The sequence below is a fragment of the Labrus mixtus genome, chromosome 4 (assembly GCF_963584025.1).
Source record: "Labrus mixtus chromosome 4, fLabMix1.1, whole genome shotgun sequence".
NCBI classification, from domain to species: Eukaryota; Metazoa; Chordata; class Actinopteri; order Labriformes; family Labridae; genus Labrus; species Labrus mixtus.
The window spans coordinates 7,591,352-7,607,781 of record NC_083615.1 but is presented as its reverse complement, the minus strand read 5'-3'; the positions used below and the strand labels follow the sequence as shown (position 1 = coordinate 7,607,781).

General features: G+C 37.7%; 1 protein-coding gene across 1 annotated transcript in view; it reads left to right on the top strand.

The window, feature by feature from the left end:
• The first annotated feature begins 399 nt into the window (after nucleotides 1-399).
• The window catches only part of LOC132972588 (mucin-5AC-like), a 40,960-nt gene continuing 24,929 nt past the window's right edge, over nucleotides 400-16,430 (top strand). Inside the window, exons 1-27 of the mRNA XM_061035526.1 lie at nucleotides 400-537; nucleotides 648-683; nucleotides 779-1,040; nucleotides 1,218-1,332; nucleotides 2,025-2,115; nucleotides 2,195-2,307; nucleotides 2,423-2,633; nucleotides 2,754-2,879; nucleotides 3,428-3,545; nucleotides 3,640-3,778; nucleotides 3,879-3,980; nucleotides 4,106-4,175; nucleotides 4,286-4,423; nucleotides 4,528-4,695; nucleotides 4,783-4,877; nucleotides 4,991-5,117; nucleotides 5,214-5,469; nucleotides 13,263-13,312; nucleotides 13,418-13,518; nucleotides 13,614-13,765; nucleotides 13,883-14,021; nucleotides 14,099-14,206; nucleotides 14,298-14,477; nucleotides 14,560-14,799; nucleotides 14,942-15,098; nucleotides 15,243-15,371; nucleotides 16,105-16,255. Of these exons, the coding sequence (XP_060891509.1) occupies nucleotides 441-537; nucleotides 648-683; nucleotides 779-1,040; nucleotides 1,218-1,332; nucleotides 2,025-2,115; nucleotides 2,195-2,307; nucleotides 2,423-2,633; nucleotides 2,754-2,879; nucleotides 3,428-3,545; nucleotides 3,640-3,778; nucleotides 3,879-3,980; nucleotides 4,106-4,175; nucleotides 4,286-4,423; nucleotides 4,528-4,695; nucleotides 4,783-4,877; nucleotides 4,991-5,117; nucleotides 5,214-5,469; nucleotides 13,263-13,312; nucleotides 13,418-13,518; nucleotides 13,614-13,765; nucleotides 13,883-14,021; nucleotides 14,099-14,206; nucleotides 14,298-14,477; nucleotides 14,560-14,799; nucleotides 14,942-15,098; nucleotides 15,243-15,371; nucleotides 16,105-16,255 (3,671 nt within the window). The 5' untranslated portion in view covers nucleotides 400-440. The remainder of the gene's footprint in view (nucleotides 538-647; nucleotides 684-778; nucleotides 1,041-1,217; nucleotides 1,333-2,024; nucleotides 2,116-2,194; nucleotides 2,308-2,422; nucleotides 2,634-2,753; nucleotides 2,880-3,427; nucleotides 3,546-3,639; nucleotides 3,779-3,878; nucleotides 3,981-4,105; nucleotides 4,176-4,285; nucleotides 4,424-4,527; nucleotides 4,696-4,782; nucleotides 4,878-4,990; nucleotides 5,118-5,213; nucleotides 5,470-13,262; nucleotides 13,313-13,417; nucleotides 13,519-13,613; nucleotides 13,766-13,882; nucleotides 14,022-14,098; nucleotides 14,207-14,297; nucleotides 14,478-14,559; nucleotides 14,800-14,941; nucleotides 15,099-15,242; nucleotides 15,372-16,104; nucleotides 16,256-16,430) is intronic.

Here is a 16,430-nt window from a genome sequence, read left to right as displayed (position 1 = left end):
CAAAGCTTAAAATTCTCTGGATCATTGAAAAAAATACACAATTTTGTGAATTTACAATGAATACATACTAATTCCCCCTCATTACAACCAGGACCTCAATAAAAACAAGAAGCATATGGAAATGAAATTTTACTAAAGAATCCTGAAACCTATATGAAAGAGTTCTCAGTCTTATACAGCGTATTTGTTAATAATAACCAAACATGGCTATAAATGGAGTCTGAGAGTGATTGACAGGAAGCTTCTTGACACAGAGACGTAGAGATGCAGTGTTGTCTTAAGCAACATCTTTATGGGTGTGATCCTTATAGAGAGAGAAACCACAAGGGTTGACACCCAGTATTCCTCTTGTACTCCTCCTAATCTGCAAACACCTAAAGCGCTATAATACAACACATTGATAGTACAGAACCATTTGCCTCAACAATCCCTGTCTGAACATGGTTTACTCAGGGATCACGAGAACTGCCAGGATGCCACTTGAATGGGTGATACCGTGGCTCGGTCTCTGCCTGGGGCTATCTACAGTTAACAGTGGTATGTACACTCCCAGGAACATACGGAGAGGGATAACACAAAATGTAACAGTGCTTTTGCCTGATATTTTTTGTTGATGTGCAATGACTATATGTATTATTTTTTTGAAGCGATGGTCGAGATGATGAAAAAGCCAGTGATCACGGGTAATTTATTATTTTTCAAAAAATAATGAGAATCAAGGTAGAAATATACAGTTTCAACCATCGTCTAACGGCATTTTTTCCCCCACACAAACTAGAAGTGATATCCACTCACAATGACCAGTTCTGCAGCTCATGGGGAAACTACCACTTTAAGACTTTTGATGGAGACTTCGTTCAGCTTCCCTTAAAGTGCAACTACGTCCTGGTTTCTGACTGCAAGAACGACTATGAAAGCTTCAATATTCAGTTCCAACGGCAGGAGGAAAATGGTGTCACCACCATTAAAAAGATCAAGATGAAACTTGACGGAGTCACTGTGGAATTAAACAACACTGGCGTCAAAGTCAATGATGAAATGTGAGTCTGTTTTTGATGATGGGAGTAGTTGTTGTTTTTTTTACCATTGAAGGTTTTGTGACACTTCTTTACCAGTGAAGGTTTTGTGACACTTCTTTACCAGTGAAGGTTTTGTGACTCTTCTTTACCAGTGGTAATGTCCTATCATCTTTTTGTAATGTGTTTTGTGCTATCTAGTGTCACTGTACCATTCGGCCAGAATGGCATTTCTATTGGAAAAGTTATGTCCTATGTTAAAATCGAATCAAAGCTGGGTTTGGCTGTCATGTGGAATGAAGAAAACTCCCTCTGGGTAAGCATAATCATTGTGCATTGTCATAATTTCATTTTGCCAATGTAGAAATCATGTCTGACGTGTTTAAATATATTTTTGGGGACTGATAGACACAGACATGAAGATCTGACTATAAATAATCTACAGTTGTATTGCTATTTGAAAGAATCAAGAATTGAATCAGGAGACATAAAGATAAATTCAATTTAAATGAAAGGTCAACACATTTCTGAGGGTTAGCTGTTTGATAAAAACTTTGGACAATTTTGAAGTTGATGAATTATCCTTTAATGGCATTAAAGAAGTAATTTCTGATCCTACCAAAGCTATAAGTCTCAGAGATTCTGTTTAAAATCAGAAAAGCAACAACAGAGGCAGACTATTCAATCAATTAAAGACAATGTTTTATTAATCAGAGGCAACCAAAAGAAAAGGGAAGGCTATGCCTGCAATAAGGAGCACAAAAGTCAATCAAAAAGTTCAAGTACATTTTATTTTTTCAAAAGCTTAAGTCCCCTTTTCTTGGAAAACATTTTATTAGCAGTCAACATTTGCTTAGTTGTCATGTGGATTTTCAAACTATCATTTACAATAAGAGACTACTATTCAAAAAATGTTGTCGGGCAAAAACTGCAGTTCTTTTTTTTTTTTAAAGATATGTTAACATCATCTTCGCATTTCAATCACTTTTACTGTTCCCCTGATCTAAGGTTGAGTTGGATACAAAATTCATGAATCAGACCTGTGGCCTGTGTGGTGATTTCAACGGCATCCAGATTTATGATGAGTTCATCAAAACAGGTAATTGCTAAATTATGAAGCTGGTAAAAAAAAACTTCATAGAATCCGTCTAAACCTTTGCTTAAAACTCTCTCACTAGAAACAAGAGAGTCTGTAGAAAAAGAGGAATATGGGGCTAACTGGAAAGTGGATGGACTTGATGGAAAATGTGAAGAGGACTCTGCTACAGCCAGTCAAACCTGTGCAAACCAGGTATGTGAAAATGGAAAATGGACTGACCTTTAATGAATCTATTTATAAATTATATATATTCATTATATATAACTATTAGACACAATTTAAATAGATTACATAAACTGATCCACAGAAAGGCCTCTGTGAGAACCTGCTGTCAGGACCGGCTTTCCTCAGCTGTCAAGACCTGATCGATACTGAGTCCTTTATCGAAGCCTGTGTGCAGGACCTGTGCCACTGTAACAGCAGCACAACATGCTTGTGTTCAACTGTATCAGAGTTCTCCCGTCAGTGCGCTCATGCAGGCGGACAACCACAAAATTGGCAGACCGCACAGCTGTGTGGTGAGAACAGCAGACAGAATATTTATATCTATTTTTTTTTTTTTACTCCACCGTTACTATACTATTTTATTTTAGAATGGCAGTATCTAGATCATTTTTTTGTCTGTCTGTGTTGAATAGCAAAAACATGCCCTTTCAACATGGAGTATCAGGAATGTGAAAGTCCCTGTACTGACACCTGCAGCAATCCCCAGAGAAGCCAAGTGTGTGATGATCACTGCGTAGATGGATGCTTCTGTCCGTCTGGTAAGTTTCCAGAACTCAAGTAGAGATGACATTTATACAGAGTCCTGAAGAATTAAACAATATTTGTTGTATTCATTTCACACAAACAAGTAACTACTGTTTTGTAATTAATGTTAAGTGCTTTTGACTTTTGCGATTGATATGCAAGTTAGTATTAAATGCAGTTTGAATACATTCATGAAGCTGTCACAATTTTTTTAATGGCAGGCAAGCATCTGCAATTTTGTTTGAAGCAGACTAGAATACTGAATTAAATATGAAATGTTAAGTTTACTACTGTAAAGCGTCCCTTGGTTTATTGAAAAGTGCTATATAAATCCAAGCTTTTATTATTAATTATTATCATTATTATCATTATTATTATTATTATTAATGTTAAATAAAAGAACTCATTGTTTGCTGTTCATTCATGCTCTCATATGATTCACTAAGAGCATGTGACATGTGATCTAGCACTTTTCATTTCATACAACATTAACTGGGATTGCATTGTTTAAATAAATTGACTTTTGGCTTAAGACTAATGATGTCATTATGTCTCGCCAAAGGGACTGTCTTTGATGACATTGCGCAGACTGGGTGTGTTGCCGTTGACGAGTGCTCCTGCTTACACAATGGCAAGGAATACAAATCAGGAGAATCATACTCTAGGGCGTGTAAAACATGGTAATATCTTTACATATTTCATTTAATGTTCACATTTGCATCATGTTTGCTTAAGGTGATATGAACAGTCAAACTGACTGAACTCTATTTTCAGCACCTGTACCAAAGGTCAGTGGAACTGTAAGGATGTGGATTGTCCTGGTATCTGCTCTGTGCTGGGTGGATCGCACATTTCTACCTATGATGATAAAACATACACTTTCCATGGAGAATGCTCTTATGTTCTCACTAAGGTGAGGCATTCAAACTGAAATAAATTCATAATTTAATTCACAATCAAATCCACAAAACTAGTTTGTGATTTAGTAAAAATTTGTATCTTCTTATCTTTAGGAAATGCGTGGGATTACTGTTATTGGTGACCTCGGTGGCTGTGAAAAATCAGCTAAATCAACTTGCCTGACTGCAGTCACTCTTCTACTGCCTAACAAAATGGTGAGCTTTGTCTATGGAATGGCCCTCTCCTAATAAAATACCTTTATCCCACTTTTTTTCCTTTTAAATGTGTTTGAAAGATTTAGTTTTAACAGAAATATTGCCATTTTTATTTTCCACTGCAGATGATTGTAGTAGAAGCCGACGGACAGGTTTTTCAAGACAAAGTGTTGGCTAACCTGCCATCTTTCTTAGGTGAGTGGTTGCTTATTTTAGTCACTCTTCTTCTTTAAAATCACAACATAACTGACTGCTCCAATCAAACAATGCTTTTTAATGTGAAAATGCTTTTTTTTTCCTCACAGATGGTGTTACCATTTTAAGGCCATCAACATTCTTTGTTGTGATCAGCACCTCCTACGGGCTTCATCTTGAGATTCAGTTAACACCCGTTATGCAGATTTACATCAAAGCCAGTGTGTCCAATAAAGGAAAACTCAAGGGTGTGTTTCTTTTCTTAAGTGCTCTTGCTTATTATAACAAACAACATCCTTGTGAAATGAGTATTATCATTAGTTACTAAGCTGAAGTCATTCTCTCAAACAAGGCCTTTGTGGAGATTTTAATGATGTGGAAGCAGATGACTTCAAAACAATGAATGGATTGATCGAAGGAACGGCTGGGATATTTGCCAACACATGGAAGACCAAAGCAAACTGTCCCGATGTAAAAAAAAATAGACTGGTGGATCCATGTTCTCTGAGTGTAGACAAAGGTAGGTCTGAGACACCTTGGTCTATATCGTAGAATCAGTCTTCACAACAGGCTGCCAGTAAACATCTTTATTTGTTTGTTTTTACAGAGAAATATGCCAAAAACTGGTGCTCCTTGCTGTCAGATGCTAATGGGATTTTCTCTCCGTGCCATTCTGAAATAAACCCTGAAGATTATGAAGCTGTAAGCAGACATTTGTTTTTATGTACATTATGTGTGTCAATATTGCATGTAAGTTATTCATTCCACTGCAAAGTTCAACTATTAACTTAACTAGTTGCTGCTTCTCTTCACAGTCTTGTATTTATGACTCCTGCACCTGTGACAATAGTGAGAAATGCATGTGTGCTGCTTTATCCTCCTACGTCCATGCATGTGCTGCTGAAGGTGTCTTATTGAAGGGATGGAGGGACATCACATGCAGTAAGTGAAATGTGGAGTTAATGAAGATAAGCAATAATAATACATATTTATTCAAATCAAGCTAAAACGAAACTACTTTTTTTCCCCTTTCAACAGAGCAATACACAACAGGATGCCCATCTAACTTTGTGTATGGCTACCAAATGGAAAGCTGTGGTCGCACCTGTCGCTCTCTAAGTCAGTCGGACTTAACATGTGAGGTTAAATTTACCCCGCTTGATGGCTGCGGCTGTGCAAAAGGAACTTACCTTAATGACGAGGGAGAGTGTGTGCCAGCTACAAAATGCCCCTGTTATGTGGAAGACATGGTGGTTGTTTCCGGCAAGGTCATAAGACTCAGCGGACAAACTTGGTAAGGATTTAAATATTTCCAGTAAAATTGATGTAGAAACACCTTTAAAGCAATTTTAAATGAGGTTATTGAAATCTTTATTTGTCAACGTTTAGAGGAGAAAAGGGTGGGGAATGACATGGAAAAAACGACTCTCCAGCAGGAGGATAACTTTAAATGTTGGGATTTTTTTTCTTTTTACACCCAAGACATTAGGTTAACTTGTGGCATTTATTTATATAATATATAACTGAGAATAAATCATTCTAAATATGTCAGGATCATAGCCCCTAGTGCAAATTGTGGGGGTTTGATTCACAATCATAGGTGCACACATGGGCTAGTGTAAATTAGCTAATTACAAGAATTGGGCGTTGAGCATCACTCAGAAACCAGCAAGGACACTTGTGAAGATCTGTTGCGCGGTTAGTGTTAGTTGGGGCCCACTCAGGTGTGTGTCAAGAGGGTTGGCCAGAGGTGACATACCCCAGTGCCTTTGAAATCTGAATGACCTGAAACTATGATGGGTTATTTAACATCTTGGTGGGCCCATTCTTACTGATGTTTTTTAATGCCTACCTGTGTGGCACATTGTTACTCTGGTTTTGAAAGGTGCATTGTTAATACATCTATTATATATATTTTTTTTTTATCATTATTTGACTTCTCAGAGGCAGGACTTATGGTGAAGTCAACTATTGGGGTTGGTTTGCAAAAGGCTGTTGTACATTTTTGAGTTTTTAAAGTGGCACATTTCCTTTGGTTGTTCTAAGATGATTTATACATTGACACACTTCTTTAAAGGCTTTACATGCGATTTTTCACACTTAAATGTAATAGAAATCAAGTATATCCTCTGAAAATAACTCTGCGAGTCATGACTGTCTACAATGGGTGTAACACCCGAGTCCCACTGTCTGTGATGCTTTCCGAGTTTTCTGTGTCCTATCTTCAGTTTGTTTACATCACCTGGCCGGCCGGCCGGCTCATCCCTTCGCGTATAAAAGTTGTTTAATAGAGAACAAACCATATGATGTATTTTTTTTTTTTAAACTTAAACTTATACAATAATATTCACAGTTCTTCAATTTTCCTTTTTTGTTTACAGCTGTATCTATATGTTTACAAGGATAAACGCAATAAGAAAAAAGAAAAGAAAAAAACAACAAGACAGATATAACTTAACTCTATCATAGGGTAAATATATATATATATATATATACATATGTATATATACATATAAGAGGTGTATAAAAATCCAGATAAATAATAATAAAAGGAGGTAAGAGTCAAGGAGGGGATTCGCATGTGAGTGTGTGCATGTGAGTGTGTGCGTGTGAGTGTGTGTGCGTGTGAGTGTGTGTGAGTGTGTGTGCGTGCATGTGAGTGTGTGTGCATGTGAGTGTGTGTGTGTGAGTGTGTGTGTGTGAGTGTGTGTGAGTGTGTGTATGCATGTGTATGTAATAGCTTCAGCTTAGAAGCAGTACGGAGATGGCAGGGTTCCATCTTTTCATGAATTTTTCTTTCTGTAGTCTCAGGGTGTATGTTATGCCTTCCATGTGGTATATTTCCAATACTTTCCCAGTCCACATACTATATGTCGGAGGGTCAGGTTTTAGCCATTTAGTTGTTATACATTTGAGAGCTGCTGTAATAAGTATTTGTAAAAGATATTTTTTAGCTCTACCATCAATGCCTATTGGTGTTAGGCCCAGTAGTGCCACAGTTGGATCTTTTGTAAACTTTTGATGGAATATAATTTCTAGAGCTCCCAAAATATTTTTAATTTTGTACATGCCCAGAATATGTGGGTATGGTTGCCAATTTGTGTACCACAATTTCTCCAACATGTATTAGAGTATGCTGGGCCCATTTTAGTCACTATTACTGACGTCCGGAATCTCATTATTACCTTCCACTTGAATTCCCTCCATGAATTAGAATTGGTTACAAGATGGGCTTCAGTACATATTTCATCCCATGTGTCCTCTGGTATGTCTACATTCATTTCGGTTTCCCATCTTCTTTTTATCTGCAATGTATTATTCAAAGTCATACCTGGAAATATATGATAAAAACGACCTATAATCTTCTTACCCTCGTTTCCAGTTTGTAATTTTAACAGAAACTCCTCAATTGGAGTGGGCTCCAAGACTTTATTCCATTCTTTATGTTTAGTTAAAAATGTCCTTAATTGTAAATATCTAAAGAAATTAGTGTTAGGGAGTATGAATTCCTCTGTTAGTTGTTCAAATGATTTTAGACTTCTACCCCTATGGAGTTGGTGTACCTTAGTGAGTCCATGTTCTGACCACTTCCTAAAACCTGCATCCATATGGGAGGGAGCAAAATCCTTCATAAATCCAATGTCAGTTAGTGCTGAGATTATTTTAGGTAATTCAAATGATACTTTTATTTTCCTCCAGATATTTAATGTGACTCCATTAAATGGTCCATGGTCCATTCACACATTTGAGTGTTCCCTAATGGCACATCTATGAAAGGCAAAGCCTGTAGGGGAGTAGCACACAAACTTTTTTCTATGTTTAGCCACCGTGTATCTGAGAGATCCTGAATCCATATTGTTAAGGGTCTTAACTGTGCAGCCCAGAAGTAGTGTCTAAGATTTGGGAGTTTGAGGCCTCCATGGGATTTAGGAAGTCGTAGTGTTTTCAGTCTAACTCTCGGCCGTCGTCCTTGCCAAATTAACTTATAAGTCTATCTAATTTATCAAATGTGGATTTTGGAATATCAATTAGAAGTAGAGAAGCTTAGGGAGTATATTCATCCGTACACTTTCTATACGACCTAGCAGAGATAGTGGAAGAGTTGACCACCAGTCCAGATCCCTACTAATATTCTGAGTTATAGGTTTGTAGTTTGTATTATATAGGTTTTTTAATGTTAGCGGAATTTATATGCCAAGATATCTAATACCATCTTTTGGCCATTTAAACCCACTCTGAAGTTTGACTGATTGTGAAATATTACCACTTATATCCCTAGCCATGGTTTTGTCTACATTTACTTTATAACCTGAAAGGAACCCATACGTGGAATTAAGGTCTTTTAGGTGAGGGATTGTAGTTGCAGGTTCAGTTAAATATAAAAGAACGTCATCTGCGTACAGTGATAATTTATGATGTCAGTCCCTTTATGTTAGTGTTGTCTCTAATGAGTTGAGCCAATGGTTCGATACAGATATTAAACAATAGAGGTGATAGGGAACAACCCTGTCTGCACCCACGTTCAAGGACAAAACGATCTGATAAAAACCCATTGACTTTAACAGCAGCTTGCGGATTAGAGTATAGTGTTTGGATCCATTTAATAAAACTTGGACCAAATTGAAAACCTTTTAATGTTTGGAATAGGTATTTCCAGGATACTCGGTCGAATGTCTTTTCGAGCTTCATAGCTTCCTCCTTCTGTGTTTCTGGGTGGGTTACAATGTTCAACAATCTTCTGATATTGTCTCCATAATTTCTCCCTGTAATAAACCCAGTCTGATCTGGATGGATAATTTGGGTTATAACTCTATTGACGCGTCTTGCTAAAATAGCTGTTAGTGTACGTATGTCTGTATTCAGCAATGATATAGGCCTGTATGATTCGCATTTAGTGGGATCCTTGCCTTCCTTGTGTATGACAACTATGGTTGCCTCCTTCCAGGAGGGAGCCATAGTCCCAGATTGTAGCGCATGATGATAGGCTTTTAATAGTAAAGGTGATATCGTCTCTTTAAATGTTTTATAAAATTCGTTAATGTATCCGTCCGGGCCAGGGCTTTTATTGTTTTTCAGAGTAGAGATTACCTGCTGTATTTCTGATTCCCTGATCGGTTCATCTAGCTCTTTTGCCATAGACTCAGATAGCTCCTGTAATTTGATATCGTTCAAGAATTGGGCCAATTCCTTATCGTCGGTGCAAGTATCTGTATTACTATACAAGGATTTGTAAAATCCTGCAAATTCCTGTGAGATTTCGTCTGGTCTTGTAAATGTTGAATTATTGTACTTTAACTTGTGTACAATATTGGATGACTGCTGTTTTTTCAGTCTCAATGCTAACAATCTACTTGCCCTGTTACCATTTTCATAATATTTTTGATTGGTAAACCTTAAGTCGCCCTCAATCTTTTCTGTAAGTAAAGTGTTTAAATCTCTGCGAGCTTGTTTAAGAGTATCAAGTAAACAAGAGGTTGGTGTTCTCTTATGTTGTTGCTCCAGTTGTTTAATTTTATCCTCTAAATCAGTTTGTTTTGCTTCCCTTCTCTTCTTTTTTGCACTTGCGAATGAGATAATGTAGCCTCTAATATATGCCTTTGCACAATCCCACAGAGTGAGAGGTGATATTTCAGGTGAGGAATTTGTATCTAAATAATTTTTCAGTTCAGTTTTTATAAATGTAAGGAAATCTTTATCATTTAGAAGTGAGGCATTCAATCTCCACTGTTTGGTTGTAGGCCTGTGACCCAGATCCCATATTAGTTCAACCGGCGCATTTCTGATTTGGGAGTAAAAAAGAGATCAATTCTTGAATAGGATGAATGTCTATGGGAGTAAAATGTGAAGTCTCTGCCTTTGGGATATTTACTTCTCCAGACATCGACCAAACCTGACTCTATGGATAAATGTTTTAGCCTTTTGCTCATTCTTGGTGTAGAGGCCCTCGAGGGAGGTTGTCTATCCATAAACTGAGACATAACACAGTTAAAATCTCCCTCCCAGCAGAAGATACCCGTACTGTGCTGTAGTATTGTAGTAAATATGTTACTAATGAAACCAGGTTCGTCCTCATTTGGAGCATATATGTTCATGAGGGAGACTTGTATTCCATCAATAGAACCATTCACTAAAATGAATCTTCCCTCAGAGTCTTTATGAACTAGATTTGGTGAAAAATGTACCTGTCTATGTATTAAAATAGAAACCCCCCTCTTTCAGCCTGATTGGTGCGATGAGTAAAACACTTTATCGGCCCATGATTTTTTCAGTTTGTTATGCTCTGTATCAGGTAGGTGGGTCTCTTGCAAGAATGCAATCTGACAATTAGTTTTTCTTAATTGGTTGAGGATTTTCTTCCTCTTTATGGGGCTATGGAGCCCTTTGACATTATAGCTTGTAACCTTAAGTGATCCCATGACTCAAATAGTAAGACGAGAGTAGGACATGACATTTAGTAAATGTGTGGGTTTGTGTATGAGTGTGAGTGAGGAAATTTGCCAAGATAAGTGAAAGGTAAGGTAGGTATTGTGGGGATATGTATTGGGAAGGAGGGGGGACATGTGAATAAAATAAATAAATAAAAATAAAAATAAAAAAAAGAGTTAAGAATATGAAAGCATCATACCTATCTGAGGAATGCAAACACATAGCTATCGCCAACTAAATATACAGCTGTATTATTAATATTACTTTTAGGATCCCAGGGAACAGTGGGATCTGAACAGATAGAACAGAACAGAACATGAAAAATATAATAAACTCAACCAACATTAGAGTCTGGTCAGTCCTTTGGGACAAGGTCCCTGGCTGCAGGTCAGAACAGGCAGCTGTGCGAGCAAAGTTTGAAGTCGCTCGCCTTTGCTTGGGTAAAAAGCCAAACAGAATAATTATAGTAAGCAGCTCAGGCACCTGCAGAACCTTATCATGTCATTTATGAACATAACGACATCTTAATACTGATGTGGAAATATATTGTATAGAAAGATTATTATTAGAGGTATGAATTCCCTATTTAAGGGTATGCATGAAAAAGATTAAAAGGTAAAAGATGTAAGCATAACAATATAATGGTAGCCTATCAGTCCTGAAAATAGTAATAATAGAAAACAAAATGTGACCTATAAAAGTATGTCACCTATGAACTACACCATACAGGCAAAAAAAGTAAATAATGCTTGATCATATCTGATCCTGTACAACACCTGCTACATACATACTTCCCTCACGTATCTTTCTCTCTCGCCTGCGGCATAATAACTGGCGTGATGTGGCGCCGATGCCACAGTGATATACTCACTATGCAAATGTGGGGAATTTATACATTTATCAGCTCCGATCAATGCTCAGTTCCATTGGACAGGGATTACGTTTTTCTTAACGTAATCCAAAGCTTTGGTAGCATCAACAAACTCCTTTTCCACGTTGTTGTGAGAGATGCGAAACTTGGCTGGAAAGAGAAGTCCATAGCGGATTCCCTGTCTCCCCCGTAGCATCCTCCTGACCTCCATGAAGGCCGCTCTGGCTTTAGCGACATTTGCTGTGTAGTCCGGGAATATGGCGATCAGACTTCATTGTGTAGTCTTGCGATTATTACGTGTGGTTTGTCCCCCGGTCTTCTCTGCGTCAGGCTGCGGTGGGAGCGCTCCACCCGCACCTCTTTCTCCATCTGCAGCACCTCCTGAATAAGTTTGGGAGAGCTTGATCCTGATTGCTCCGGTACACCGGTGATCCGTATATTTCCTCTCCGCATCCTGCCCTCCAAGTCCTCACACTTTTCTTTCATTTGTTTATTGAGGTCTTGCACGTTCACTTGTACCGACACGACTTCATCAGACCAAGTTGACGGCCCCGCTTCAACAGTTTTCACATGGGCCTTCACCTGTTCAATTTCTATGCGTATTGAGGCTGTGTTGCTAGTAATTTCAGTTTTCACGGCCTTTATTTCCTTCATCAGGGAGTCGAAATCAAGGCACTCTTTAGCTCTTCTCTTATAACAGAGGATATTTCTTTTCTCAAGGATAGGCCGGGTCTTTGTAATATAGCAATGAGTAAGGTCTTTTACCTGCTCTTTTGTAATGTTAAAAGATAAAGAGTAAGGTATTTTACCTGCTTTTTGTAAAGTGTCTCGATATAACACTTATGAGTTGACGCTATACAAATAAAAATTGATTGATTGATTGAAGGATGAGAGGATGTCAGCTTTGACGGATGCAATATCCATGCAGGTGCGGGTGCGGCCTTATCCGGGCTGTGTGAACTCCTTGACGAGGATGTGTTGGGCCTTGTGTTGGACGAGCTGTCGTACTTATATTTTCGAAGATTCAATGCCATCCACGCCAATTTCGCAGAGCTTTTGCCACAATCTGGTTTATTGCAGTATACCTACATGAGACATCTCCGACGAGTGAGAGAGTTCCCGGCCTCTGTGTCCGGCGTGATGACGTTTAATGTCCCCTACAACCACTGTAGTCACATTTAGCCACTTGTTAGCAACCTCCTTTTCAAAGACGTGTAAAAACTTCAAAATTCACAAGTGGGGGTATTACCTAACGTGGTTTATGTGGTGTAACAAAACGCCAACATCTCTTAAGCTTGTGTTAACCACAGACCTTATTTCAGGCGTCTAACCACAAACCCATTCAAAATCCCCATTGACTTTTAGAAGTTAGACCCCATGGGGGGTTGTTTTGGTCATGCTGGTGCTCAATGGCAACATCTGTTGGATCAAAAAATCGCATTTAAAGCCTTTAAGTAAGAATTAAACACAGGAAAATAACATCAGTGGAAACAAACAGTTAGTAAATGCATATCATTCATGTGTCTGCATACATACTTCATGGCACCCCTACACGATTTAGTGCTCCAGTTATGATCAGTGAAAAAAGTCTGGACATGCCCCTGGCCCCAATAACTTAATGAACCAGTAGAATGTAAGATTGGAAAAGTTCTACCAGTTGGAAGCCAAGCACTGGATTGCTTCTTTTTTTTTTTTTGCTTAAGCAAAGAATGTAGAAAATATGAGCAGGGTATAATAATAAATTGTATTTCTCCTCTTGTTGAATCCTTTATTCTTTCTTTGTATTTCAGCTCATGCCAAGGTGGAAAACTAAGCTGTAAAGGAAGCCACATTAGTGAATGTAGGTCAAAGCTCCCAGTTTGTCATAGTATTTTCATATCAAACAACATATGAACAACACAAAAACGCAGGGGTTATCTTTGTAACACGCTATCATTGTCTACAGCTTGCAAAAGTCCAATGGTATATTTCGACTGCTCAAGTGCAAAGCCTGGTGTAAACGGATCTGAGTGCCAAAAAAGCTGCCAAACAGTGGACACAGAATGTGTAAGATAAACCATTTGGTTCATGGCATTTTTTGTATATTGTACACTTCTGAACAGAAGAATAACGTGCTAAATACTTTGATTTACGCTGTATAGGTCAGTAAAAAATGTGTCTCAGGCTGTGTATGTCCTGCTGGACTACTGTCAGATGATGTAGGAGGCTGTATTGCAGAAGAGAACTGTCCCTGCACATATCATGGAGAATCTTATCCATCTGGACAGACTGTCACTGTAGACTGCAATACCTGGTAGGCCCCTTTATCTTTTATAAACAAATATATTGCTTTGCCAGTTTACTGTTTTGCTATTTTTTTTTGTAAATGGATCTATTTAATTTAATGTTATCATATCTGTTTAAATCATAGCACTTGCAAAAGCAGAAAATGGAAGTGTACAGATCGTCAGTGTGATGGTACCTGTACCATATATGGAGAAGGACACTACATCACTTTTGATGAAAAGAAGTTTTCCTTTAACGGAGACTGTGGATACGTCTTTACCCAGGTAGGGAAAATGCTTAGATCAAGGCTTTGTTATTTGTCAAAAGTCAGTCCTAAGAAACTGACATCAGTGTCTGACAGGATTACTGTGGGGACCAAATGGATGGCACTTTCAGGGTTGTAACTGAGAGCATCCCATGTGGAACAACTGAAAGCATCTGCTCCACTGCTATTAAGCTCTACTTAGGGGTACGTAACATTATTGTATGCATGTTTAATCATGTAAAAAAAAATCGGAAAATGACATTGTGGGGTTACAAACTAGCATGTTTTTTTTTAGAACACAGAAATTGTTCTTTCGGAGGAAGATGTCAAAGTAATCAAACAAAACAAAGGAATTGACATACCATATCAGGTCCACACTATTGGTATATACCTCGTCATTGAGGCAAAGAATGGTCTTGTTCTCATTTGGAATAAGAAGACAACACTCATGATCAAACTGAGCTCCACATTCAAGGTTAGTGAACAGATACACAGGTATTCAGTTGTGTTAATAAGGTATCCACTCTAACCAGTAACTTGATCTCCTTTTCTTTTAGGGGAAAGTCTGTGGACTGTGTGGGAATTACGATGGCAATATAAAAAATGATTTTACCACAAGGAACAAAGAAGTTGTGGTTGAAGCCCTTGAGTTTGGAAACAGCTGGAAAGTGTCACCTACCTGTCCTAATGCCAAAGCACTAAAAAATCCTTGCAGTCTGTACTCACACAGACAGGCATGGGCATTAAAACACTGCAGCATTATCAACAGTAAAGTATTTGCTGTTTGCCATTCAAAGGTAAAAACAAAACAAATAATTGATAGAACAAACACATTCATTACAATCAGTTTAGTACAGTTTAGTAGTATTACTGGCACTATATATACAGTATATATATATGCTAGCAGAACATTGCATTAACTGAGGTTTCTTTGAAAAGGTGGATTCACAAAACTATTATGATGCTTGTGTGAAAGACACATGTGCCTGCAATACAGGAGGAGATTGTGAATGTTTCTGCTCAAGTGTTGCAGCCTATGCAGCAGCCTGTAATAAGGCCGGGGCATGTATAAAATGGAGAACTCCCACCATCTGCCGTAAGTGTTTTATCTGTGTGTCTGTTAGAAGATGAGAAGAGCATTATTATCATCTATCAGCATAACTTTGTGTTAATTTATTGTAAAATTTACTAGATTTGGTACATGATGAAGTAACCATATTTGAAACCTTTTTTTCTTTAGCTCTATTCTGTGATTTTTACAACCCTGATGGAGAATGTGAATGGCATTATGAACCATGTGGAAAACCATGCATGAAGACATGTAGGAATCCCTCAGGAGAGTGCTACAATCAAATTCCAGAATTAGAAGGTACAAACGTGAGGTCCAGGAAGTAACCTGGTTGTCGCTAGCTTGATGACATGAAGTTGGGGCATCGGTGCACAACTCTGTGTAGTTTATCTCTTTCCTTTGTTTAACTGTTAACATACAGTATAAGCAGTAAATGGGTAAGTTTAAACAACATCAGTTTTAGCCATCATTAAACGAAAATGTACACAGCCTACCAGTCTTTGATGTTGAATGCATGGAACATTGGTTCTCGTCAGATTCTGTCCGATACTGTTGACGTATGGAAGCAACTAGTTATCAGAATTCAAATGATAAAGCTAATTCGAAAAATGAAAATGCATTAACAGAAAGTTTCAGAATATGGGTGTATTATTTGACTCAAAAATAAAATGATGACTTATTTATCTAATTTGTATTTTAGTTTTCAACTTCAAAAATGTGCATTCTTTGACTAAATTAAAATGAAGAAGAAAATGACATTTGCTTTTTCATTTTCAAAAAATGCCCCACTAAATTTGTATCATAATTCAAATCAAATGAAAATGCAGTAACAGAAACGCGTTTCTGCATTTTCATTTTCGAATTAGCTTTATCATTTGAATTCTGATCACTAGTCGCTTCCATATTGACATGCCTGGAGTTTTTAATAATGAAAGAAGTTAATCGAGTTCATTCACTTTGACTGGTTTAGACTAGAAACCTGTACCTGCTTTGTGCTAGTTTTGCTCTTGACTGTGCTTTTGAAATTTTTAAGGCTGTTATCCAAGTTGTCCACCTGAAAGATCTTATTTGGAGGAAGTTACGATGAAGTGTGTGCCAAAAGAGGCATGTGGCTGCTATGATAACAATGGCAAGCATTATAAAGAAGGGGAGCTCCTGCCTCGAACAGAAAACTGTTACAAATGGTAAGATGCTTTTTTGAAATTATTGCCACATGTAGTGTAAAAGTTAATGACAACCTTTATAGAGTTTTTCTGAAAGATGGTATTACAAAATACATTTTCTTACACAGCAATTTTGTTAAGCTATATTAAAGCACACATATATTGTGTATATTTCAAAACCATTTTATTTTCAATT